The sequence below is a fragment of the Triturus cristatus genome, chromosome 8, assembly GCF_964204655.1.
Source record: "Triturus cristatus chromosome 8, aTriCri1.1, whole genome shotgun sequence".
NCBI classification, from domain to species: Eukaryota; Metazoa; Chordata; class Amphibia; order Caudata; family Salamandridae; genus Triturus; species Triturus cristatus.
In genome coordinates this window covers 1199347256-1199374868 of record NC_140591.1, presented here as the reverse complement: position 1 = coordinate 1199374868, position 27613 = coordinate 1199347256, and the positions used below count along the sequence as shown (strand labels likewise).

The window sequence follows — 27613 nt, the reverse complement described above, 5'->3', positions numbered from 1 at the left end:
GGGCATACCCTTCCCACATAGGGCGAGCAGCAAAACAAACAAGATGATGGACAGAATGTTGCACATTGGCAAAACATTCACCCCCAGTCACAGATCTGGGTTTAATCCATCGTTATTTTGCTCACCACGCCACCCCAGTTCAGACATGGCCATATGCAAATCAGTCTTGACCCTGTGCCTCATGGGAACAGTTCAGCCCGAACTGCCAAGCCATGTCTTCCCTGAACCGGAATCAAACATCCTAGGACCGGTTTCAGGATTTCACCCCTCTTCAGCCAGGATAGCTTGACTCCAGTGGCGTAGTGAGCACGGGACCCACGTCTGGGCATACCCTTCCCACATAGGGTGAACAGCAAAACACACAAGATGATGGATGGAATGTTGCACATTGGCAAAACATTCACCCCCAGTCACAGATCTGGGTTTAATTCATCGTTATTTTGCTCACCACGCCACCCCAGTTCAGACATGGCCATATGCAAATCAGTCTTGACCCTGTGCCTCATGGGAACAGTTCAGCCCGAACTGCCAAGCCATGTCTTCCCTGGACCGGAATCAAGCATCCTAGGACCGGTTTCGGGGTTCACCCCTCTTCAGCCAGGATAGCTTGACTCCAGTGGCGTAGTGAGCACGGGACCCACGTCTGGGCATACCCTTCCCACTTAGGGCGAACAGCAAAACACACAAGATGATGGACGGAATGTTGCACATTGGCAAAACATTCACCCCCAGTCACAGATCTGGGTTTAATCCATTGTTATTTTGCTCACCACGCCACCCCAGTTCAGACATGGCCATATGTAAATCAGTCTTGACCCTGTGCCTCATGGGAACAGTTCAGCCCGAACTGCCAAGCCATGTCTTCCCTGGACCGGAATCAAGCATCCTAGGACCGGTTTCGGGGTTTCACCCCTCTTCAGCCAGGATAGCTTGACTCCAGTGGCGTAGTGAGAAGAGGACCCACATCTGGGCATACCTTTCCCACGTGGGGCGAACAGCAAAACACACAAGATGATGGACGGAATGTTGCACATTGGCAAAACATTCACCCCCAGTCACAGATCTGGGTATAATCCATCGTTATTTTGCTCACCACGCCACCCCAGTTCAGACATGGCCATATGCAAATCAGTCTTGACCCTGTGCCTCATGGGAACAGTTTAGCCCGAACTGCCAAGCCATGTCTTCCCTGGACTGTAATCAAGCATCCTAGGACCGGTTTCGGGGTTTCACCCCTCTTCACCCAGGATAGCTTGACTCCAGTGGCGTAGTGAGCACGGGACCCACGTCTGGGCATACCATTCCCACATGGGGCAAACAGAAAAACACAGACTAAAACCCGATCTTAGTATCTGGAAAGTCTGGCTAGTAATATTGCATTGGGAAAGGGCTGATGTGCAATCAGGCCCTGCTTCCCGGCCCTCAACAATGCTCTCCCTCTCCCACTGGGCAATCTCCTCCCCGTCCCTCTTACACCCTATCCAAGCCCCTATACACCCTGCCCCACACAGTCCTCCTCGCAGACTTTTAATACCTGCTCAGGGCAGGTGGTTGGTTTGTGCAGTAACCTCCACAGAGTTGGGAAGTGCATGAACAATGGGAATTCCACCTGGTAAATCTCAGTTCACAGGGTTTTGCTCATTTCGTGGAGAAAATATTGTGGCAATAACAGGCAGTAATTGAAATGCTGGCCATCTGGAGTTTCCACTTGTATTTTTTCTCACTCATTGGCAGGACCAAAGACGCTGATGAAGAGCACAGTGACACTTTTTTAGAATGCAATAGCATGTTTGTGTCCTTGATGCCACACACTGGCAAACCTGTTATTTCCAGGGCACATTATGGCTCATCGGGAGTTCATGATGGTGTTACATATATGTATGCTTTTGGTGTCACGGTTTTGGGATGGAAAGTAATTTCTATTTTGCTGCCTACTTCTTTCAGGGAATACAAGTACACTATTTAGCCAAATAATATTAATTATATGACACATTGGTACCGTGTGTTGCTCTTGCTCCCAAAATGTAGCATTTCTTGTACTTGTCCTGACACGTCTTGACCGTGTACGCACTTAGTTGGTCACTCACTCACTGCAGTATCACCTTAAAATGTTTTGGGACCCAGAACAGGACATATTTTGGGGACCCCCACTTTGGAAGAGTTTTGAAATTATGACTTTTTTCAGCTAATTTGAGTCGTAGTGATCTCAAACAATATTGTTAAATGTCCAAACAGAAAGCTCAAGCTGCCCAGTGTCTGCCAGTCAAATAGTACCAAGGGAAAGTTTGAGAAAAAAAATCCCTGAAACCATTTCTTTTTCAGCTTGTAACTAGACTTTCTGACTTGCAACAACAATAATTATGAGAACTACAGTGTCTAGCCAAGCTGTTTCTTCCATGTAGAGAAGTGGAGAACACTAGAGAAGGAAATGTGAAGATCTGAAGAGAGGTCAGGTATACCAAAAGGTTAGAGAGAGATATGAGGTAGAGTGTTGTAAAGTTGAGAGCGAATTAGAGAGGGCACAGAGAAAGGTAAGAAGAGGTGAGGTATATAGAGATGTAGATAGATCATGTGAGATGAGTTTGAGGGAAGCATGAACTAGATGTAGAAATGAGCACATAGAGTTGTAGAGAGTTGAGGTCGTGGGAATGAGGTAGAAAGTGGTGGGGTAGTGTGAGATAAGATAGAGAGAGGACTGTGAGAGACGTGAGCTATAAGGGTATCTGAAAGAGACTATTAGTTATAGATTCCTTACTTTAGAATCCACGGCGCCGATTCTGGTGACGACGCCCCCGACGCCTGAGCCGAACTGGAGAGAGGAGTTGGGTGATGCCAGTGGTCTGGATACCTCCCCAGACCTTGGTATGCTTTCTCCCCCTACCGTGGCTACGGTGGATGGAGCTTCCTACGCTGTGGTGTTGCATAGGGTGGCTGAGGCCTTAGGCCTTGAGCTTCCTATGGTGGCAGTCAGGACTAACCTCATGACTGAGGTGCTTCAGCCAGCAGCAGCCTCGTCGGAGCCCCTGCTGCCTTTCAATGAGTCCCTCACTGACGTCCTTCTGGGCACTTGGTCCAAGCTCAGCACAGGAGCTCCTGTGGATAGGATTATTGCCTGATGCCACTGCCCGGCCCCGGGCGACCTACATTTCCTCTCCCAACACCCTACCCCCGAGAGCTTGGTGGTCCATGCCTCATCCTCAAAAGGAAGAGCTTTCCCTACAGCTCCTCAAGATAGGGAATCCAAGAAGCTGGACCATCTTGGGAAGAAGATGTTTTCTTCCTCTAGCTAAGGACTGCAGTCGATGAACATCGCATGTCTCTTGGGCTGTTACGCGCACACGGTGTGGGACACAGTTGCCCAAGTGCTGCCACAGTGCCCGGAGGAGGCCCGGGCCGTGCTCGTCCATGATGTTGCTGAGGGTCGAGACACAGCAATGTTCACCATCCGGTGTGGGCTGGATACCTCCGACTCGCTGGGTAGAACAGTTTCCACGTTGGTAGCCCTGAGGCGCTACACCTGGCTGAGAACCTCTGACTTCTCTGGGGATGTCCAGTCTACCCTTTTGGACATGCCCTTTGATGGCCGTCACCTGTTTGGTGACAAGGTGGACAACGAGCTCGAGCATTTCAAGGACTCTAGGGCTACGGCCAGGCTCTTGGGCCTTGCAGCAACTTCTTGCCCCATGCAGCCTGCCTTTCACCCCTTTCATGGCTACGGAAGGGGTGCCCCACCATGTTCCACCCAGAACCACAGGGCTGCGCTAGTTACCCAGCCTCTGCACTTCCGGGGACGTGGGATCCAGCAGCGTGGGTCTGGGAGCCAGAGGGTGGGCCAGTCCTCCAATTCCCCCCTACAGCTGTCTCCAAACCTTCCTAGTCCAACCTTTCAGGACCACCAGTTGCCAGTGGGAGGCAGGATCTGTCATCACCTCTCCCACTGGCACAACATCACGTCAGACAGGTGGGTTTTGCATATAGTCCAAAGGGGCTACTCGCTCACCTTCGAGACTACTCCTCCCTCCATGCCACCAACACTCCATCTCATTTTGGAGGATCACTTCGCCCTTCTCTGTCAGGAAGTTACAGCTCTCTTGGCCAAGGGAGCTATCAAACGAGTCTAGGTGCCAGATGTAGGTCTTTGTTGTCACTCCCACTACTTCCTGGTACCCAAGAAGGACAAAGGCCTGCGTCCTATCTTAGTTCTGAGGGACGTCAACTGCTTCCTCTGGATATCGGCAGTTCTGCGCGTTGGAATTTCCAAGGCGGCACTCACTTGGCGACGCTTTTCGTCGCGAGTGGAACTGCAGCCTCCTATACCCCTTTCCGCCTGTACCACTTCTACCCAGAGTGCTGAAGAAGATCAAGCGTGACCGGGCCCAAGTCATTCTTGTGGCTCCAGACTGGGTACGAAGATTCTGGTACCCCAAGCTATTGAGCATGGCCATCGATCCTCCGATCAGGCTGCCTCTTCGGGAGGATCTTCTGTTGCAGCAGCATGGGACGGTCCTCCACCCGAACCTGTCCAGCCTCCACCTCATTGTGGGGAGATTGAGCGGCGACAGTTAACGGCTTTCGACCTTCCTCCTGAAGGTTGTAATGTTATGTTGGCAGCCAGGCATCCCTCCTCTCACACGGTATATGCCAGTAGATGGAACAAAATTGTGGCATGGTGCGCCGCAAAGGCTGGGGATCCACTTTCTGCCCCTCTTTCTGAGGTTCTCCTCTTCCTTCTTTCCTTTGTCCAGCAGGGCTCTGCTCTGGGCACCCTTAATGGCTATCTTTCAGCCATTTCGGGCTTTCTGCGCCTTCCTAATCAGCCTTCTCTTTTTAAGTCTCCTATTGTTAACAGATTTCTGAAGGGCATTACTCACCTCTTTCCTCCTTCTCCTTTCGTAATGCCCAAATGGGACTTAAATCTTGTCCTCACTTATCTAATGTGTGCTCCATTAGAGCCACTACATAATTATCCTCTCAGACTCTTGACTTTGAAGACTGCTTTTCTGGTGGCCGTCACCTCTGCTCGCAGGGTGAGTGAGCTTCAGGCTCTATCCTCTAAACCTCCTTTTCTTGCTGTCCATCTGGACAAGGTTGTCCTTCGTACTAGGCCTTCTTTTCTACAAAAAGTGATTACCTCCTTCCACATAGGACAGACCATCACTTTGCCCACCTTCTTCCTGCCCCACATCCTTCCAAGGAGGAGGAGAGACTCCACCGTTGGGACCCTAAAAGTGCATTATCATTTTATCTGGACCGCACAAAACAATTCCGGGTGGACGATCAAGTCTTTGTTGGCCATGTGGGTGCCAAGAAAGGTCGGGCTGTGCAAAAACGGACCATCTCTCAATGTGTCGTCCTTTGCATTAAGATCTGTTACTCCTTGGCGAAAAAGGAACCTCGGGTAGGACTACGCGCCCACTCTGCCAGGGCTATGCAAACAAATGATGGACGGAATGCTGAATAAATCATACATTCACCCCCAGTCAAGAGATCTGGGTTAAATCCATTGTTCTTTTGCTCATCATGCCACCCCAGTTTAGACCCAGCCATATGCAGATCAGTCTTGACCCTGTGCCTCATGGGAACAGTCCAGACCGAACTGCCAAGTCAGGTCCTCCCTAGACTGGAAACAAGCATCCTGGGACCGGTTTCTGGGTATTACCCTTCATCAGCCAGGCTAGCTTGAATCCAGTGGCACAGTGAGCAAGGGACCCACGTCGTGGCATACCCATCCCATTTAGGGTGAAAAGTGCTACGCAAACAAATGATGGACGGAATGCTGAATAAATCATACTTTCACCCCCAGTCAACAGATCTGGGTTAAATCCATTGTTCTTTTGCTCACAATGCCACCCCAGTTTAGACCCAGCCATATGCAAATCAGTATTGACCCTGTGCCTCATGGGAACAGTCCAGAACGACCTGCCAAGCCAGGTACTCTCTAGACCGGAAACAAGCATCCTGGGACCTGTTTCTGGGTATTACCCTTCATCAGCCAGGCTAGCTTGAATCCAGTGGCACAGTGAGCAAGGGACACACATCTGGGCATACCCATCCGACTTAGGGTGAGAAGTGCTATGCAAACAAATGATGGACAGAATGCTGAATTAATCATACATTCACCCCCAGTCAAGAGATGCCAGGGTGACAGCAGCCACTACTGCTTTGGGAGGTGGAGTCCCCCTCAGTGACATCTGCCAGGCAGCCACGTGGGCAACACTGCACACGTTTACTAAACATTACTGTCTGGATAGTCAAGTCCGGGGAGATGGCTTCTTTGGCTGTTTAGTTCTCCAGGACTTTCTGGTGGGAACTTGGTTTGCAGACCCACCTCCGGGGTTGGAATTGGTGGGGTATCTAATGTAAGGTAAGGATTCTATAACTAATAGTATCTTTCAGATGAACAAGATGCTTACCTTTGGTAATGATATATCTGTAAGAGACATATATTAGTTATAGATTCCTTACCGCCCCACCCATCCTCCCTGTTCTGCGAGCTGACTTCTAGCATAAAGGACTCCCTTTCAGGGTCCTAGTGTTGTGCACCAGTGGTCAGTGTCTTGCATGGCTCTGCTTTTCAGGCATGGAATGTTGTGTAAATAACTGACATTAGCGCGCAGGGGCAGCATCTAAGTAGATACCGGCGACGAAAGCAGAGTCGACCGACGCCATATACCGAAGCGCAGGGGTACTGGTGAAGAAAGTTTCTCCGGATCCAGACAGACGCCTGGGCATAATTCTAAGGTAAGAAATCTATAGCTAATATATGTCTCTTACGGATAAATCGTTACGGAAGGTAAGTAACTTGTTCATTAGAATTCACCTGTGACATCTTTATTAGCTTGCCAAATTTGGAGACACCTTTAGGAACAATACCAGGTTTCAAAATACTCACCCATCTTCTACTTTAAAATCTACAACAACCACTCTCCAAGTTAGATCATTCACTTCCTTGGCCCTTCTATGGTTCAGCATCACTTTCTCTTTAACCTTTTAATAATCTACATCTTCCTTGAGATTACATGCACACCTCTTCTTAAACCCCCAGGAACCAGAAGGGTCCTTCCCCTCAACAATCTGAAAGTACTTACTCCAGTAGTGGTATGTGGTGTGCTACGATACAGCCAGAATTTCTTTCCAATTGCTTTTGTCGAGTCCTTAACCACATCTACATGTATGACAAATACTACAGTTAATAACTCTGTTAAATCTCTCAACTTGCCCATTTGATTGCTGTCTTAACATTTCCTATGCCACACAAGCTGAGGAACCTTTCCATATCATAAAACACAAGTTGTACCTCATTATCAGTTATTACGACTTCGGGATAACAGAAAGACCTTTCTTAATATTTTATAACCACAGCAGTGATGGCCTGTGCCACAGCCACTTAGAATGAAAATCAACCAAAACGAATGAATAACATGCTTCGCTTAGTATCATAGAAATATTACCGGCCACCTTTCCCCAAGGATGCTTCAGCTACATCAACGGACTCAAAAGTGCTGCCACTACTTTTAAAATTTAGTTAATACTGGTAAAGTGGCAAAAATGTGACACTCACTGACCCACTTGTCCACCATCCTTTCCACCAAAATGTTGATCTAATGTTAAAGAACTACATAGCGCAGTTTAATAAACACGAGACAGGCGTAAAAGCATGAGGTAGAAGAGGTAAGGTAAGTAAGGAGAGAGGCAATAGACAAAGTAATTCCATGTAATTATAATTGCCACCAACTGCCTGAGATTGCAAGGGTTACATTTTGCCTGGCTCATGTGAAAAATTAATTCAGTTTTGATTAAACCCTTATCACAGTGGGACTTCTGTCTGTCCTGATCACCATCCAAGGTCCTCATTGGAAGGTGCAGGCCACAGGCAATTGCTTACTTTGCCCATAACTTAAAATGGCTCCGACTTACTCACTCAGTCATTTACTCATCAGCCACCCATTTTCTCAGTCTATCAGTGACCAATTCATTCTTCCACACTCATCAAATGATCTCCTCCTGGACTAATAATGGAATGAAAAAGGTGGTACGTCTCTGAAAGGGGAGGAGCCAAAGAAGATTGACAAGGATGCCTTTGGAATAGTCATGGCCTAAAACATCAAAAATAGTATTCTCTGATCGACACGACGTCCAGCTTGACTAGCATTTTGGCTTCTCTCTGTATTTTTTCTGTTAGTGCATCTGAACATATAACACAACAATGAACACATACATGCAAAATGAGCCAGACCTATTAGATTTGCCAATGCTTGTTATTACTCATTTATTTTCAACATCAGGTTAACATATAACAATGATATTAATGTGATTAGGGTGGAAAATGTTTCAGTTCTGAAAATATACCATTACAGTGGTCTGTAAAAAGGGGAGTGTCTTTTTGACTTCCTCAATCTCTCTTGTTCGCTTCAAATCTCGCTCATCTGAAATCTCTCCCTCTGCAGTAGTAGCTGCTTCTCCTGTTTTGCCGAACAAAAAAAGTGTATCCATCTGCCTGTCTCACATTCATCTCTTTATCCTTCACCACTGTTTTTCAGTCTCTCCTTGTTGCCTGTACTTCCTTGCATCTCATCCTCTTCACCGTCCACTTTCTCTGTCACACACTTACTAACTCTTTCTCTCCCCATCCCTGCAAACTTAAACATCGCATTTTCTTTTTTTCCATTGCTCCAGGCAGTATTTTGACACATGCGTACCTTGTTCATTGTTCTCACAGTGAAACAAATGTATATGTGAAAAGTCGATCTGTATTTATTGCCTATGAGAACTATGCCTCATAATTCCAAAATATCATCGCACAAGACTGTCTGTAGCTAACCATACGATAAAAAGTTTAATCTGCATGTACTTCTGTGGGAACGGAAGAGCTGAACCTGTTTCACGAAGAACTCTGTCTTTTGCAGGAGGAAGCCTGGTACAATGTTTTTGATAAGTTTTCTTGACTTTTATATAAGTGCGTGTTCCTAGGTAGTCTTGCGGCTTTTCCCTTTCCCTGGCCGAACTCTTGTCGATCGTGGCTACTGCTGCTGTTCCCTTAGACCATGGGTACTCACAAACTTTCTCTCGGGGGCCAAATTTACAGTGTGGTTTGTGGACGAGGGCTGCACCGGTGGGGGTGGGGTCAGAGGGGGAGGGGTGGGGCTAAAGCAAAATAAAATTTTGACCATGAGGTTGAACACAGGTTCCTGCAGCAGACGCCTTCTTCCACTGAGCCACCAGACCCGGAATACACACATCTCTCTCTCTCTCTCCCCCTCCCTCCCTCCCCCTCCCTCCCCCTCTCTCTCTCCCCCTCCCTCTCTCTCCCTCCCTCTCCCTCCCTCTCTCCCCCTCCCTCTCTCCCCCTCTCTCCCCCTCCCTGTCTCTCCCTCCCTGTCTCTCCCTCCCTGTCTCTCTCTCCCCCTGTCTCTCTCCCCCTGTCTCTGTCCCCCTGAATCTCTCCCCCTGTCACCCTCCCTCCGTCACCCTCCCTCCGTCGCCCTCCGTCTCCCTCCTTCCTCTGTCTCCCTCCTCCCGCTCTGTCTCCCTCCTCCCTCTCTGGCTCCCTCCTCCCCCTCTGTCTCCCCCTCTGTCGCCCTCCCTCTGTCGCCCGCCCTCTGTCGCCCTCCTCCCTCTCTGTCTCCCTCTCTGTCTCCCTCTCTGTCTCCCTCCCTCTGTCTCCCTCCCTCTGTCTCCCTCCCGTCTCCCTCCCTCCCTCCGTCTCCCTCCCTCTGTCTCCCTCCCTGTCTCTCTCTCTCCCTCCCTCTGTCTCCCTCCCTCTAACTCCCTCTCCCTCCATCTCTCTCCCTCTGTCTCCCTCCCTCTCCCTCCCTCCCTCTGTCTCCCTCCATCTCCCTCCCTCTCCCTCCCTCTGTCTCCCTCTCTCCCTCTCCCTCCCTCTACCTCCCTCCGTCTCCCTCCATCTCCCTCTATCTCCCTCCATCTCCCTCCCTCTGTCTCCCTCCCTCCGTCTCTCTCTCTGTCTTCCTCCCTCTATCTCTCCCTGTCTCTCTCCCCGTCTCTCTCCCTCCCTCTGTCTCCCTCCCTCTCCCTCTGTCTCTCTCCCTCTGTTTCTCTCCCTCTGTCTCCCTCTTCCTCCCTCTCCCTCCCTCCCTCCCTCCCTCCCTCCGTCTCCCTCCGTCTCCCTCCCTCTGTCTCCCTCCCTCTGTCTCCCTCTCCCTCTCCCTCTGCCTCCCTCTCTCTCTCTCTGTCTCCCTTACTCTCCCTCCCTCTGCCTACCTCCCTCTCAGTGGCGGTCCCCTTCAGACTGCACCTCTCTGTCTCCCTCTCTCTGTCACCCTCTGTCAACCTCTGTCTCCCTCCCTCTTCCTCTGTCTCCCTCCCTCCCTCACCCTCTGTCATATCACCCCGTGTGTGTGTCAGCCCTCAGCTCGGGCTGAGACAGCTTCCCAGCGCGCACACACAGCCGCACTGAGACAGCTTCCCAGCGCGCACACACAGACGCACCCGGGTACTTTACAGGTCTTTAAAAGACCATTTACATGTTAATAAAGCTTGTTGTATTTCACCTCTTAGGCCCCTGCATCTCCACTTTGACAATCACTGGAATCCCCCGGCCCCCACAGAGCAGAGTCTTAGAGTCCGGGCTGCTGCAACTAACACAATAAATTTTTTTTTTTTTAAAACACAGGTAGGTTGTGTGCAAGGTCCGCGGGCCGCCAAGGAAGGCTTGCCGGGCAGCTGGCGGTCCGCGGGCCGTACTATGGGTAACCGTGCCTTAGACTCTCTTCGCTATTTGCTTTGACAGCTTGCTACTGCAACTGTATGCTGACTTAATTGGATTTATTAAGACTCAGCTGAGTCCTATGAACTAATCTTTATGGGGAGTTCTGCTACTCTTATTCGACTTTGAAGCTTTATGCTCCTTTGATTTCACTCTTTTCCATTGAATTCAAACTCTTTATGGGTTCTTAGAATCTAAAGCTCTGAACCTGATTTATAGATTAGGGAATTTAGAGCCACATGTATGCAGCTTTTCTGTTGTCGCAAACAGTCAGATTCGCAGAATCAGGCTTTTTGTGACTGCAAAAAGCCTTTTTGTATGTGCAGAACCCTATTTTGCAATGTGGTAACCTATAACCGAATCGCAAAATGGGTTAGCAATTCGGTATTAGGAAGTGGCGTGTTAAGGGCGTCCCTTCCTAATAGTGACTTGCAGTGCTATGTATGAATGTTTGTCAACCAAAATGTGGTCGCAAAACATTCACATTTTACTGCCTTCCCCTTTGTGAATGCATACGAAAATGTTTTGTAACAGCCTGCAGCGGTCCCAGGGATCACTGCCTACTCTTCAAAAAAGGAAACTGAAACGTTTTATTTTTGTTTTTGAAACACATCCCGTTTTCCTTTAAGGAAAACGGGCTGCATTTTTAAAAAAAAGTTGCTTTTTTAAAAGCAAACACAGACATGGTGGTCTGCTGCCCCAGCAGGCCACCATCCCTGTGATTTTAGCGATTCCCAATGTGTCGCAAATTGCGACCTACCTTATGAATGTTAATGGGGTACGTCAATTGCGACCTCTTTAGGAATCACAAAATGTGCCAAGGAAAACATTTGTACATAGGTGTTTGAACTTTTCTAATAGCGAGTTGCAAAAATGTGCTATTAGGAACTTGCAAAATTAAACCTACGAACACGTACCCTTATTCCTTTATGGAACACGCTCAATGCAATCTTATTATTTTGTGCTTAGCTATAACCATTTCTTTTTCAAGAGATTTCTGTAAACTTAGATTGATGGAATGACTAAATAAAGACCAAAAATAAAGAAAGAACTTTACTAATCTCTTAATGAGAAATAAAACTTTGGAACAACAATACAACTCTCATCCTTGACTGAACTTAAACTATTAATGTAATTTAAATTTGAGATGCCTAACTTGCTCCTTGACTTCTAATACACATTCCAAGATCCATCACTGAGAAGGATTTAGCGCGGAAAAGAGGGCTTAACTCTAACAGATTATAACATTTTGGGCTCAGTCTTCACTATCAGGCGCATGGTGCATGGATCTACATAAGATCGTGCTTTCACAACCCGATGTTGAGGTCCTCTGAAGACATCACAGCACGCAGATCATTTGACACCTGGGTTTGTACTCTGGACAAAACATTAGCGAAAAGTTTAGCTATCTTGTGAGGTGGGAATAATTACCATCCATATATTTGTAAAACAGATTTCCCTCCTGTATGTCCAAACCACTTTTCCTGTGATCCTTTGTTGTACTAGCCATTATCTAGCAACTAGGGAACTTTTAGATCAAGTAGTATTGCTCAAATCGACGGTCTTCGTGCGTTGGTCAGAAACAGCCTGACTTTCATGTTTCTATCTAGAAAAACACGTGGAGAAAAAACAAAGATTTCCTCTGATTTGTGGAAGATTTAAAATTTGAAAAAAGTCACTGCATTCTCTGACTGCGGCTTCTTGAAAGCACCCTAAACTTTTGATAAATGCAACCCTGTGAGCCAGAGAAATGATATTTCTTATAGACAGGGGAACACTGTTCATAAGTCCAGACAAGACATTTGCTCTGGACAGGAAGTACAAGCTGTCTTCCTCAGAGAGGAGAGGTGCATGCCCCTGACCGAGACTAAGAACAGCACAGCATGGCAGATGCCTCAATGTATGTATGTGTGTATGTATGTGGTATTTGTGTAGCATAATCTTCATCAAAACGGAGAGTGTTACGAAGGAGCCAGGAGAACCTTTGGGCCCAGCAGAACAGAAGCACTAAAAAACAACCAAGAATTTATTCAGGTCAAGCACCTACAGACACAATTTCAAGGTCTACAGTTCTGATGAGTCTGTACTGTCCATGAGGTTCCTGGTACTACAGAGAGCCTGAATTTGTTACTACCCAGCCCAAGATGTTTTCTCAAATTACAATACAATTGTTTTTGTTCTGTTGGCTGCAGCTTATCGCGTGCATGTCAGAACAATTTCATTTATCTCTGAAGGCCTTCTGATTTCCGATGTAGCTTTTGATACAGTCAGACCCTGACCCTACATTCCAGAGGAACCATTGGAGTCTGTGAGTTCAGTGGATACCTCTGATCTCTGGGTGCCGTCAGCAACTGCATATCTTGACTGAATCTGTCCATTTTAACATTTGGGACTTGATTATGAGTTTGGCCACCCTCTCGCGGAGCGCCACACCAGCGCTCTGTGGTAGGACCGACACACCCGTCCACACACTGCCCGCCAGATTAGGAGTTTAATCCTGGTCTGGCAAGTGGTACTGCGGCCGTTCCAAGACAGTGCCTTTCAAAGACTAAAAGGAGAATCTTAGAAAAGCACAGCTGTGGGATCAAGTTCCTGCATGGGAAGAAATGCACCATGATGTGCATTACTTCCCGTGCATGAACAGGGGATGCAGAAATACAGGACACACACCATGTGCCCCCCTGCATGCCCCCCCCATGCACAGAGGCGACAAGGAGCCCTGTAAGTTCCCCCTGATTTGCCTCACCCCAACCCTGTCCATGACGGGCTCACTGCCATGAAAAGGATTGCGGTGAGGCAACTTGTAATATGCTTGGCGGTACCACAGTGGCACTGCCAGCATATTGCTGCCCCTGACGGCTGCGCCACCGCCACAGGATCACAGATCCCTGGCGGATGCAGCGGTCATGGCATGGCGCTCCATGGACCACCACCGCGACTATGGCGGTCCAATGAACCACTGTAGTTCTAATCAGGCCCTTCGCCTTTTGAAATCGGGTTCCCCCAAGACAAGCCTTTTTAGGTCTCAGCTCCATTGCAGCATAATTCAACCATGTAGGCTCAGTGAGACCCAGTTGTTTCTTAACGGGTCTTACCCCAGAACTGTATCCTGTGAACGTCAACCACCAGCCTCCTGCTATTCTTGTTAAATCCACTTCAGGCTGGGTGGACTTGGGTTTGGCATCCTGAACATCGAAACATAGGTGGGACCCCAATTTGAGTAGTTAGTTTGGGGGTTTATTGGACTTTGGGACTTTTGTTTTGCTTGGAACTCATTTAGAATATTTCTGATCCACAGAGTTCCCAGTCTATCTCCAGGAGTCAAGTATTCTCAAGCATAGGCCAGAGATAATATACACAAAGCAGATACATTGTATTTTCCTCTTCCAGATTATTCCCATTGTTAGTCTGAAGTAAACAGTCCAAAGTAAAATCCAAAGAGCCACAAAGGTTTCCAAAAACATCAAACAGTTCTTCCATAGGTTAACATTGAATACGGGGCTTAATGGTGTAGAACCTTATGCACCTATCACATAAATGCTATAAAAATACTTGAAGCTTCGTTTGCCCTAGGACATTAAAAACAGCCTTCACAGTGATTGTTGCATGTGGTTACATCTCTTGGAATAGTCCTCATGGCCACACTTCAATAGGAGATGTGGTGTTTGATAATTAATTATATCTTCACATTATATACCCTAAACTATCTCACTTTCTGATTCACAGAGCACACGTTCACATTGACAAACCCAATCCCAAGCCTTCACCAGGGAAAGACAAGTCAGAGGAACAAACAAGGAGAAGTAAAAAGAAAAAAAACAAGAAAAGTGAACAAAAGCAGCAGGAGGAAGCAAGAACACCTTCTGACTTTGAAAGTGAGGATAGGTCAGCTGATGATAAGAAACCCAAGGATGATGAAAACAGCAGCAACAAAGAAGGTACCTTGATGCTCAATCGTCTACAGTCACCATTTAATAGAATGTTGTAGATCATTTAATAGTATACCTTGCATCATTGCATTTTCTCAGAGTAGTGTAATTTTGCAGATTTATAAACGTGGTATGTTCATTACTGCATTTTATGATATAATTGTACTTTTTTTGTTTTTGTTTTCTTTAGTTGGTAGTAGGTTTTGCATAAGTTATAATCCAGAACATGCACAAACACATCAATACTGCTCTTCTAGTACTATTCCTTAGTCTTTTCTGTACTTATGAAAAAGTCCTCTGTTGTCAAATCGCACTGACCTGTTCATAGAGGTAAACATGTTTCAAGGAGGAAAGGCTTAGTCGCCTGAGTGACAGGGCAAACATTAGAGGAAGAGCATGTAGGGGCTATGTAATGCAAGGTAACCATGGTAATAAAATAAGAAATGTAAAAAAATATCAAAGTCTAGACCAAGTTGAAGTAAAGGATTAAACTTTGATAAGAAAATTATAAAGCAAAAAACAGTACAGATAAAGGGTGTAAAGATTATATACAACAGCAAAGTGATACCAGTACACTTTGAAAAAAGGCATTGTATTCAAAATTAATGAGAAGCCAGGGGTTCTCCAGAACAAATACATGCTAATGAGTGTTGAATCAAGAATCAAGAAAAAACAAAAAAAATAATATGATAGCAAAGGAATTTCATTGCAAAAAATGTGACATTAAAGTCCTTGTGAATCCATAATTAAATATATTTCTGGTGAAATACAATGGTAAAGAAGTGCTATGGTTAGAATACATATAAAAGAATGAAAATGTGTAAAAATAGAAAAATAAGGTTGACCTGGGCTTTCCTGAAAGTGAATTTCATCTCATGCCTGCCTGACCTTCTCTAGGTCCAGTATGAGGTGGAATTTGCTTTCAGGACAGATTTTACCTTCTGCCCTTAGAGAAATATTTATGTAGCTCAACAATCTTCATCAAAACCAGCCTGAGGGCTGTCTTAGGTGTGATGTGTTCAAGGCTAGACAACACTTACAGAAGCCCTCAGTCAACCATGATCCTGTAGTTATAATAGTTAAAAATGCAACAAATCCAACAGCCACTTTTCGCTGCAGGCTTCTCTCTTGAAATCAAGCCACTTTCCAGTTTCCTCTATGGTTATTCCTAAAAACCGTATTTATTAAACTGACAAATAAAAGTGAATGAATATTACTGTTTGCAGAGTAAGTATGAGACAAAACATATTATGCAGCAAGTAATATGATGTGCAATTATTACAACAATGGATCAACTTAGTGCATTAAGCAATATTTCAAACTTGTAAATTGCTAATTTTTAATTGAGCTCAGTTCTCAAATGTGTGGGTCATTCTAGCCACTCTCAAGTGTCTGATCACTTCAAGCACAAAATATCAGCCGGTCTCTATTGAGATAGAGGGAGAAAGGCAAGCACAACCATTCAAGTTTTTCCACATATCAAGGACAATTACTGGCAATTTTTCCATCATAAAAATGTGCCATATTTTTGCCCACCAAAGCCTCAAAAGTAGAGAGGTAAATGATTTTTCAAATTGGGCAGTCGATAATCTGTCTGTTAAGAGCATGTGCATGACCAGTTTTCTCTAGGGTTTCATGAGTATACATAAGCCCTTTTCCCTGTGGGGCTAGGAAAATTACAGTAATTTTCTTAATAGTTCGTAACATTACTTTCCAATTTGTTGCATTATCATCACGTATGAGACAGGGTTCCAAATATGTCACAACACCTCCAACACTGCTAAGAGGAGCCAAACATTGCTCCCTGCCTTGGTGCTGTAAAGTTCCACCTCTTAGGAATTTTATATAGGTTTCCCTATGTTAAGTGCACATTGACTATGCTGATGCCCTTGGCCATATATCTGACCAAATATCTTCATGTGTGTCTTTTCCCAATTCTGTCAACCATTGTGTCATGCAGCTATGTTTGCCACCCATTTGGGAATTTCTTACTTTCAGGTATAAGCTTGAAACACCTTTCTTCAACTGGTGTTGGGCAACCAGAGAATTGGGCATTCAGTGGGAAAGCCTCACCCTGAGCCAAATGAAGGAGGTGTATCAATCCAAAGTTATCTCTGAGAGGCATGTCAAAATCATCAACACTTGTTTTACCATTTTTTTTCTTGCTTTCTGTAGAATAATTCTCCCAACAGAGGGTGACTATTATTTCTCCAGGTTTTAATGGTGGTGTCAGATACCACAGGGAGAAAAACACATTTGTAGGCAATGAGTTTTATCCTGGAAGGATATGCATTGGTTTAACCAACGTACTGCCACTCTGCCTCAGTAACGGAGTAGTGTTGCTGCCGCTGGTCACAATTCAGCTAGCGGAGATCGGAAATACTTGGGGCGGTGGGAGGATTGACATTAAATAAATTGTAGCTGAATTTGAGTTATATTTTGCTCGATCTTAACATATGACAAGCTTGTCTACTCTAGTGCCCGTCATAACGGGGCACCACTAAGATAATTTTTATACTATGGAAACCGATGCCACCATCCGAATTTGGTTAAAATGATCCACCATTGTAAGTTGGTTTAAATAGACTTTCTTTGGCGATTCTGGGGATTTATTGTACCAGACACTTTGGGCCTAATTGTCTTTGCAGCATGCAGCTTTTTGTTAAACGTTTGGTTCAAACTCCTGAAGATTATGTCTCTACAATGTAGAGATATGCACGTCCTTCCCATCCTGGAGTTAGATTGATGATTTGGTTTTACTATTGTATAGATTTTATCTGTTTGTGTTTTTATGATGACTGAAATTAATATATATATATTTCTCTTTTTATAATTTAGTTTCAGATATTGTCTTTTTTAATGTACGAGTCATTTTTCAGTCTTATACGACATAATAATATCTGCAACTGCAGCTTAGTGGAAGTTTTAATGTAAATGTTTTTATTAGATGCAGGTATTTTACCTGTATCTGTTTTTTATTGTTAGCAGTGAAATATATTTGCAGAGATGTTACGTACTAATGGTAAATGTAAATAATCTAGTAAAAGATTACTTCTGTCTTGTTTCTTGATTTGTGTATACTTTGATGGTTTATGTCATAAACCGAATAAAGCTTCAATAATGATGATGATGATGAAGAAGACCAGAGAAAATGGGTCTCCAGGACATAGTTCTGTCCTGTGTGACTTTGTTCCTGCAGTGTCAGACTTTTCTGGTCTTTCCCTCCAATTCTGTGTCTAGCTGTCACTCTCTTTCTTCTGGAGTTCCCCTGGGATCCACTTAGATCCAGATGTTATTTAACATCGATGTGTATCCCCTAGCTGACATGGTTGAAGGATGTGGCCTCTCTTTATTTTCTTACGCTGATGATACTCAGATGATCTTTTCCCTGTTATGTACTGAGGGTCACGGCACAGACACCCTGAACTCCTGTCTGCTAAAGGTTTCCACCTGGATGAGCAGTAACTCCTTGAAGTAAAATGGTGATAAGAACGAGGTTATGGTGGTGGGCAAGAACCCCCAATTGTAGGGCCTCACCATTGGCCTGATATTCACAGACCCCTCCTACGTCAGTCTCTAAGGTAAAGAACCTGGGTTTCTGGATGGACGATGACCTGTCTATTAAAACACAAATCTCCAAGGTTGCCTTTACCTGTTTCGCAGTCCTAAAGTGGTTTAAGAAAGTCATCTGGGTACTTCCCTTTCCTGCTCAGCGGATGGATATCCAGGACTTGATTTCATCAAGGTTAGACTACAGCAATATTATCGACCTGGGGGCTGGCAAGACCTCAATCAAATGCCTACAAGTGATTCAGAACTCAGCTACTAGAATACTATTTAATCTCCCCAATCACGCTTCCACGTTGAGCCTTTTTAACCCCTTGTGTGCCCATGACGAGCTGGACTCGTCATGGGCCGCGGTTGCGCTGTGCCCATGACGAGTCCAGCTCGTCATGAACCCTGCCCGCTAATGCAATGGCCGGCACAGGGCGGGGAAAGGGCGTGGCACACAAGGGGTTAACGACCTTGGATGAGAAAACACATACAGTTTAAAGCTCTATTCTACATACATGAAGCCTGGTCTAAGACAGGCCCATGATATCTGCAACTGCTAGTGAAACTCTACTGCCCCAGCCATTCTCTTCGGTCAAGCAACCAGAACTTTTGCAAGGTATGCAGATTAAAAAAAACACATCAGGGTGGTCACTCATTTTCTAATCTTAGCCCCAAACTCTGGAATACGCTGCTTGACCAGCTGAAAAGCTGTCAATCCTTGACCCCTTTCCACAAACTTCTAAAAAATGCCTTTTCTAACTCTTGCTTGTCTCTGCTAAGTTTTCCTACCTGTATGTCTAGCGCTGGTAAACCCTGTGTGGTAGCGATGCGCTTTACAAAACCCTTTTATAATAATAATAATAATAATAGTAATAATAATAATAAAGGATGCGAAGATTCTGCTTCACCTGGTCATAGGATTTCTGCTAAGTTTGAACCGGTCGAGTGTAATCGGGGAAGATCATGATGCGACCAGCAGGATATGAAAGGTGCCCTCACACCCTTAAGGATCAAATCCCTATCTTTATAGTTGAGGATTCTGGCTATAATAGGTCTAGGTGGGGCCCCAGGTGGGGGCTTTTGCACCTGTGGTCTGTGGGCCCTCTAGATAATGAAGCAGGGGGACAGGCCAGCCTTGTCAATCCAGGATCGGACCGTTTGCTCGAAGAAAGTCCCCAGGAAGGTGCCCTCCATTCCCTCTGGGAATTTAACAGACCTGAGGTTGTTGCACCGGACCCTGTTCTCTGCGTCTTCTGGCTGATCCTGGAGAGTTTTGGCTGACTGTGAGAGGCAGGACATCTCCACGCAGAGCCCCCTCACCATATCCTCCAGTTTGGAGAGCTGGCCCTCTGCCTCCATCACCCAGTTGACCGTTTGATGGGGATCCTGCCTCAGCAAAGACATGTCTACCCGCACCTCTACAATCTTGTCTTCAATACAGATTTTGATCCTGAATGACCTGTAGTATGACTGCAGTATTGTCACCATCTTTTGGGACCGAGTCACCAGGCTCTCCCCCCAGTGTGCTCGAGCTCCCCCAGCTGAGCAATGTATTTGTCCATTTTTGCCAGGCTCTAAGCCCCCCAGTCAAGGCCCATGGTAACTAGCTGGGGTTTCATCTAAGGGGCTGTGGTGGTGCACTCAAGTCTGCTGTGCTCCTTGCCTTTTGGGCTGCCTTCTCACACCCTTAGCCACCAGGGGCAGGGGTGACCCACTTGCCCCAGCTTTCCAACCCCTGGGGCAGCACAAGCAGCCAGACCCGGGGGGGTCTTCTCCTAGTCCATGCTGGGGCTACCACACCGATCCCCTCTCCACTCTGCTCAGCAGGACTGAGATGGAGCCCACTCCTCGGGCCTTCAGAGTCCGTTGCTCCTGATGCTCGACCCCCGCTCGGGTCCAGGCACAGCCTCTTCTGTCTTTCCGGAGGCTCCGAGCCGGCTCCCATGGGATAGATTCCTTGCGGCCCCCAGGCTGCCCATGTGGTTCCCCGTCGCCTCTCTCTGTCTCACAGGCATGCCTGGGCACTAATTTTATTCCTCAGGCAGCCATCTTGATTGATTGTGGCTCAGCCATGTGATCGTGCCAAAGCCGCTGTGCATCAAAGCACAGTTGAGAGAGAGCACTCTCCATGCCAATGAAACACCTGTTACCCTGTCTGAGTCACTTCCCCAGGCATGCCAGCTCCCAAGATAAGTGCACCTTCCATAGGCTTGACAGGAGCTTATACGAGCGCATCTGCCATCTTGGCCATCGGGGTCCGGTCATTGAGGGATCTTGCAGGTACCAAGCTGGTGCCTAGCAGTGCAGGTGGTGTGCCATTATTGCTACCACCCCCCTCCTGAGACCCATGGTGTAGTTAGTGATTACACCACTTAATAAACTCGGTTCCTCTCAACACGAGGGATACCAGATCTATTTCTCTTTTTAATTTTTCACATTCATAACCTCTGGTTAGGGTGGGCCTTAGTGTGCCCATACCGCCAAGGTTTACACGCTCCTTCTGGTCCTGACGAATGCCTGTTTAATTACAACACATAGGCAGAAACATGTTGACCACATTTTAGTGGACTTTGCTGAACAATCTATTCAGCTTTAATGTTCTACACTTTGTTTTTATCCATGTCTGATTGGCTTCTAATAAAATTTATTTTTTGACACAGGCAAGACATTTTTAATATTCACTATTCACTGAACACAAACTACCAGCTCCGCAGTAATTCTGGCGTTGAAGCACACCAAGGTGGCATTTGGCCTCTCCTGGTGGGGCCCTATGATGAAGCATGTCACCAACTAAGTTTGGTGAGTGAGGGCTTTATTAAGAACCTAGTTGGATTCTACTGTTGTGCTCCACTTTAAAAAAAAAAGGCACACTCTTTCGTTGTTATGATTATTTCATCCAGGCTAAGCCCCTTGCCTAATTTTTAAATACCTCGTACCATGCCCTGTGGGCATTTAGGGCCAAGCTTTAGGGTGATTTATAAGTATTAAAAAGGAAGCTTTAGGCCTGACAAGGGGTTTGTTTTGCCAGGTTGAAGTGGCAATCTTAAAACGATATACCCTGGCTGCAAGGGTAGGCCTGGAGCTATGCTTGGCATTGTCACTTTTGTGGTGGCATAACATGTGCTCCAGTCCCCCAGTGACATTTAATTTACATTAGGTCAGTGAGACTGCTCACTCCATCCAACTCTGTGATGAGGTGTCACTGATTGACTCTCAGCCCTGGGTACTTCAGGGCTTAAAACTGAAGCGCCCAGGTCAGAGGCAATCAGTGATGCTCTTCCTAAAACACTTTGCCAGGCTGAGGAGGTCATGCCCACAGGACTGTGAAATCATCAGCCAAGCAAAGTTCAGCTCAGGTAGCTCCGGGGCTGCACATCTAGTGTATGTCTCTTCTAGCTCCTGGCTGCCTGAGCTGATCAAGAAGAGTGTCTGTCAGGCTGACCTTTGCTCAGCCTGACAGACAGTCTTCTTGTCGGGAAAACAATGGGGTGGGGGTGGTGCCTCCGCCCTTACGGCAGGGCTCGGCTGTACAGGCAGTAGCCTGTTTCAGTATCTTATACAGACTAATTTTATATTTGCAGGTTCATATAGTACAGACTTGACTCAAGGGCATTGGAGTGCTCTACATGAGGACTAGTTACATTACATAAGGTGAGATTCATTTTTTAGACAGAGGGAGACCAAGTGATTTGTCCAGAATCACAGGATGTTGAACCAGCCCTGGACTCAAACTTGGTTTCCTAGTTCTAAAGTCAGTAGTTCTGGCTGTAATGCCACACCCTCTTCCAACTAACTAATTAACTAGTGTACTAACCAGTTAATCAACTATTGTACTAACTTGGGTTGGACTTGGCCCTTTTTGCAGGGTCATCCCTGAACTTTTTGCCTTCCTCCTGTATTTTTTCTGACCTGTTGTTGGTGGTTTCATGACTCTGGGCACTTTACCACTGCCGATCAATGCTAAAGTGCATATGCGCTCTGTTGTAAATTTTTGTAATGGATTAGTGACTCCATGATTGGCTTATTTGATTTACTTGTCAGACTCTAGTACAGTGCACCATGTGTGCCCAGGGCCTGTAAATCAAATGCTGCTGATTGGCTTGCAGCACTGGTTGTGCTGCCCACAGAAGCAGCTTGTAAAATGTGGGTAAGGCCTGCCATTGCAGAGCCTGTGTGGAGTCTGGGGCTGCCATGTCGACTTGGCAAGAGCACACACTTGCCAGTCCTGAAACTTTCCCTTTTCTACATGTTAGTCACCCCTGAGGTAGGCCCAATGTACCCCCATGGGCAGGGTGCATTGTATGTGAAAGGTAGGACATGCCCTGATGTTTGTGGCATGTCCTGATAGTGAATTACAGCCAATTTCGTTTTTCACTATTGCAAGGCTACCTGTCCCCATAGGCCAGAATGGGCAGTTTGATTATAACATCCTTATAATCCTAACTGACCCAGGGAACATGGTAGACAAGCATTGGCATAGCCAATAGGTCTCGCTTTTGGGACCTTATAAGTATTTAGTTATGTAGCACAATATCCTTGGGGCAACAACATTAACTGTTGCATGGTTAAACACGTATAAGGTCCCAAAGGCGAGACCTATTGGCTATGCCAATGCTTGTGTTTTTAGTAGTGCGTGGGACGGACTTGTTTATGGCTCATATGTGGCTGGGTAACGTCATCCGTAGCAGTGTTGCCTTTTCCAGTGCAGCTGGGGTACAACGACGAAGTAGGAGGAAATAAAGACAAGTGCCCTGAACCTCCCACCCGATTCTGGAGGGTTGGCATGTAGGATACCTGCCATATTGGTAGGAGCCCTAAGTCAGTTTCTTACGGAAAAGTACATGTGCAATTGCAGCGTTTATTTTTTATTTAATAAAATGACTACACCAATGTTGTGCACAGGTTTGAAGAGGCTCCTCCCTAGTGTCACTAAATGAACAAATTTGCTTGCTTTGCCGTACACACTAAGGGGTCCAGTGCAGAAGGGTGGATGTGCCGATGGAAGTTAGTTAATTATCAGCACTAAACGTTTAAAAACGCAGGCAGAAAGTAACAATTAAAAAGCAGACTGGGTGAAAGTGCAGATGGAGGTCCGCGACGGGCAGAAAACAATTTTTAAAAAAGAGTTCTCCTGAAGGACAGAGAAGGAACGTGAGCGTAAGTACACTGTGTTTGCCCGGTGCGCCTACTCAGACTTAAATGGACGTGAGGCATGGCTGAGCAAACGAGTTTGGAGGCAGTCAAGAAGAGCGGCATTGAAGTGAACCGATGGCAGGCAGAAGCGGGGTAAAAGTCATTTTGTATTGAATGCAACAGGTCTTGTGGGCACTGAAGCTCGACCTGTGAAATAGCAGCAGGGAAGGGGGCGGAGAGGAGGCTATGAGGGAGAGCGACGTAAAGCCATGTGGCTGCTTTGCGCGCGTGCACGCCTCCTGCACTGTAGCTTTGTGCCAGCGGTAGCACTTTGAAAAGTCCCTTACAAAATGTCTCTCCAAGCCAGCGCATGCACTGGACTCAGCGAGACCTAAAAAACAAATGTATTATGCCTGAACTCAGAATGATAAAATACATCTTTTAGTGAAGTTGGTTTTAACATTCTGTGTTTGAAAATACCACTTTTAGAAAGTAGGTTTTTTCTTGCTCAACCATCCAGCCTGCCTCTGCTAGGTTGTGTATTGCATGTCTGGTTTGTGAGTGACAAGGGCTGGGGTGGCTCCAGGAGACAGGGCGAGTCAGCACTAGGCTAAATAGACCTATCTGCATTGGGAGTGGTGGGAGGAGTAGAACCTGGGCCTGAATAGGGCTGTGCCTGCCTTCCACAATTCTGGCTCCACCTCCTGTGGTGCGTCTGATGACCCTGGCCCACACTGACAAAGGAAGAAGTTGTGCACTGGCAGAATGTACCCAGATCTGGTTCAGACACTCTCTGCCTTCAGAGACAAAGGATGTGTGTGTATTAAAAGGGGGACACAGACCCCAGAACTTTAGATCACCTCTGGGAAATCAAGAGGAACCTTTGCCAAGGAGAAGAAACTGGAGAAGCTGAAGGAGGATTACTGCCCCTGTGCTGTTTGCTGTCTGGGGTTGGCCTGCAGTGGTTACTTGTTGCCAAGGAAAGGAGAAAAGGACTTTGCTGTTTCCTTTGTCACCTTGAGGTAGATCTCCAAGGGCTTGAACTGAGCTTTCCTCCTGTCTGAAGTCTCAGGGACACAAAGACTTCACCACCAGATCCCCCTAAACTCCCTTGCTGGGAATTCTACCTGCAGTGAGGTGCCTGCTGTTGTTTGGGCCCGCTGAGAGACTGCATGTCGCTGGGTGCTGGAAGTGCGACGCAATGAGTAGAAGCGTGTCGCTGCCACAGCTGTTGCCGTCGCATCGGCGAAGAAGCGTCCCGCCGCCGCAGCTGTTTGCGGTCGCATCGCCGATGAAGTGTGTCGCATCACCGGAGAAGCATGCCGCTGCCACAGAGGTCGCCGTCGCATCACCGGAGAAGCGTGTCGCAGGGCCTGTCGCGGCTCCAAAGATCATTGGTTTCGCGGCACGGCCGTCAGGCGTGCATGCATTGTATCCACATTGTCGCATCGCATCAAAGATGCTATTTTGTCGCTTCGCACGGATCGTTGCATTGCATTGAGGCGCCATCTTGTCGCATCGCACCGGATCACTGTAAGAAGCCGACACATCACCTCCTCTCTGGTAAGGAACCGAAGCATCATCCCCCCTGCACTGCAGTAAGGAACCGATGTATCACCTCCCCCGAAGCAAGGAACCGACGCATCAACTTCCCTGCGACCCTTTTGTTTGTATTGCGTGACACATCCAAGGTACTTTGAGAGTATAGTGTTGCATTCACCATCTACATTGAACTAAGCTATTAATACCATTCTAAAGTCATATTTTTATTACAGTATTGTGGGTTTTTATCGTTTGGTCTTATGTTAAGTCTAGTAAAGATTACTTATTTTTCTAAACTGGTGGGGTGTCCATTTGTAGTGTTTTCACTGTATTAATATATGTATTCACAAATGCTTTACCCACTGCCTCTGAGATAAGCCTGTCTGCTTGTGCTAAGCTACCAAGGGGTGAGCGGGGGTTATTTTAGGAGCTTACCCCTTTACCCTGACTAGAGGCGAGGGTCCCTATTTGTCACAAGTGCATACCTGTGCCAACTAGAGACCCCCAAGTCTAACATTGGTGGTCAGCGGTGAGGAGTCTGAACTTGCATTTGTGACTCGTGTACAGTGATTGGTGAACACTACTAGTTAGTGCAGACCAAAACGTGACCACATACTTGTTGGTAGATTTCTTGTTGGGACTTTCCAGTAGGGGTTATTCAGGAGTGTATCCCCCTTTCCCAGCCTAGAAGCAAGGGTCCCTATTTGGACAAAGGTATATACCATTGCCAACTAGAGACCCCCATTTCTAACACTAACTAACTAACTACAGGCCTTGAAATATCTCCTCATCTGCTCACAATGTCCAATCATTTACTCAAGGTCGACTTCGCTTGACCTCTTTACTCAGCACAAGAGGGGAGTACGTTATTTTGTCATAGTTATTATTCTATGGGACTGTTTGGAATTCTCTTAGTCTGAAACCCTTGAGAGCCAGCTGTCAGTAACTTTGTTGTAAGATCCTTTATGTGTGATATTTTTTTGGGCTGAGAAGGAATCAAATCACTCTCTGGATGAAACAGCTTGAAATGCAAGTTAGGGTTTGTGTATAGTTATAGTATGTACTCATTTATTTAGGCAATACTTGTCAGATTTATGTTGCTAATAATACTACTAGCATAGTTGTTTGCATGATGGCCTCTGCATAACCTGTCAGACATGACCAGGGAAGTAGTTGATAACATATGTGAACAGAGGTCCCATGTGAAGTGTGATATGAAGTGCAATCTGGATTACAAGCAAACAGCAGTTCCCATGTAATGAAAAACAGCTAAATTAAGGTCCAAGAAGGCAGAGTACTTCACGCTGCAGGTATCAGAAATGACAAGGGGCACCTTAGCAGCACTGCAGTGTCCTGTCAGGATCCTTTCAGAAAGATGGCCAGACTTGGAACAAAGTCTGTCCCATGTTAGCACTAAGTCTGGGAGGCTCACATGAGTGAACATTAGTTAGTCAAATTTTAGGATCACCTAAAAAAAGGCCTGCACGTATAGATAAGGGTCACTTACTCGATCGATCTATTTCTGACTAGGCTAGTAGACCAGGTTCAGATTCAGTCACATGTCAAACCAGCGACTGAATTAGTTACAGTTTCTGAGAGGCACGAGACTAAATCCGGGAAAAAAATGGACAATAACTCTTGAATGCTCTCGACTCCGTTCTAACATCAGGTAAGGAATTATGCTGGTGACACTGCAGCCATAAAGCCTTGGGTCTAGCACCCTAATATCAGTTCAGTTTTTCTGTGCCTTTCAACATGATCTGGAGCTTTACTGTCACCTTGTGAGGAGATTTTCTCACAGAGAAAATGTTTCCCCCTTTGATGCAGTAGGGACCAGGTCCCCACTGAGATGCTCTGTATTTAAGCCCTGTCAACACTGCAATGGACAAATGTCCATCACAGAACCACAGGACGACTATCTGTAGTTTCTCGGTTCGAGACATGACATGCTGTGTGATCTCTGTAGACAGATGCACCATAAGGCCATTAAGTAACGTTTATGGCTTGTTCTGGAGAGGGCCATAGGAGCCGTTGATGAATGAGGTCAACGTTGAGGACACAGCAGAGATCCAGGTCCCCCTCAAGATTATCACCCTCGACAAAGTCCTCAAGGGAGTAAAAAGGATACCATAAAAAGAAGAAATATTCTACTCCTCGGTGACCCAAAAGAACTGGTAATTCTCCTCCAGCTCTAACTACCGCAGAGATGGAGTTGATGGAGATTTAGCTGCCTTTGTCCCCAGTAATTCTAGAACCAATACCATCTACTCCACCCTCATTACCACCTCCTCCACCTCCTCCACCATAACCAGCATCAATAAATATTTATTTGAAGTACCCAACTCCGGGAACGGATTTATCTGGCTTCATCTGAGCCTTGATGGATCTGTTCAGGAATGTTGCTTGTCTCTCTGGTGCTCCGGCTGGCCCCTGGGGGCAAGTTAGTTGGCCATTTGGGCTGTGTCACCCTACCATTGGCCCCATGCGTGTTTTTTACTGTGCCGAAATAATTCAGAGCTCCTCTTACATGACATCACCAACTTCTACCATTTATAGATCAGTGCAGAGACTCACCCAAATGCGGACTTCGGTGCCACAATCAGTACTGGTTCCTCAGTTGCATTCAAATGCCATTACCGCATACCGACACCGCAACCCATTTCAGAGGGCTTGCTAGGTGTTAGTAGATACAGGTATAGGAGAGAAACCTTTTGTTTATTAGGTGAGA

At 46.3% G+C, this 27613-nt stretch overlaps 1 protein-coding gene across 2 annotated transcripts in view; it reads left to right on the top strand.

Annotated features, from left to right (window-relative positions):
• VWA3B (von Willebrand factor A domain containing 3B) overlaps positions 1-27613 on the top strand; it is a 983684-nt gene that overhangs the window by 712847 nt on the left and 243224 nt on the right. For both annotated transcript variants that reach the window (XM_085622889.1, XM_085622888.1), the window contains one exon: positions 14453-14664. In XM_085622889.1, coding sequence (XP_085479015.1) covers positions 14453-14664 — 212 coding nt within the window. The remainder of the gene's footprint in view (positions 1-14452; positions 14665-27613) is intronic.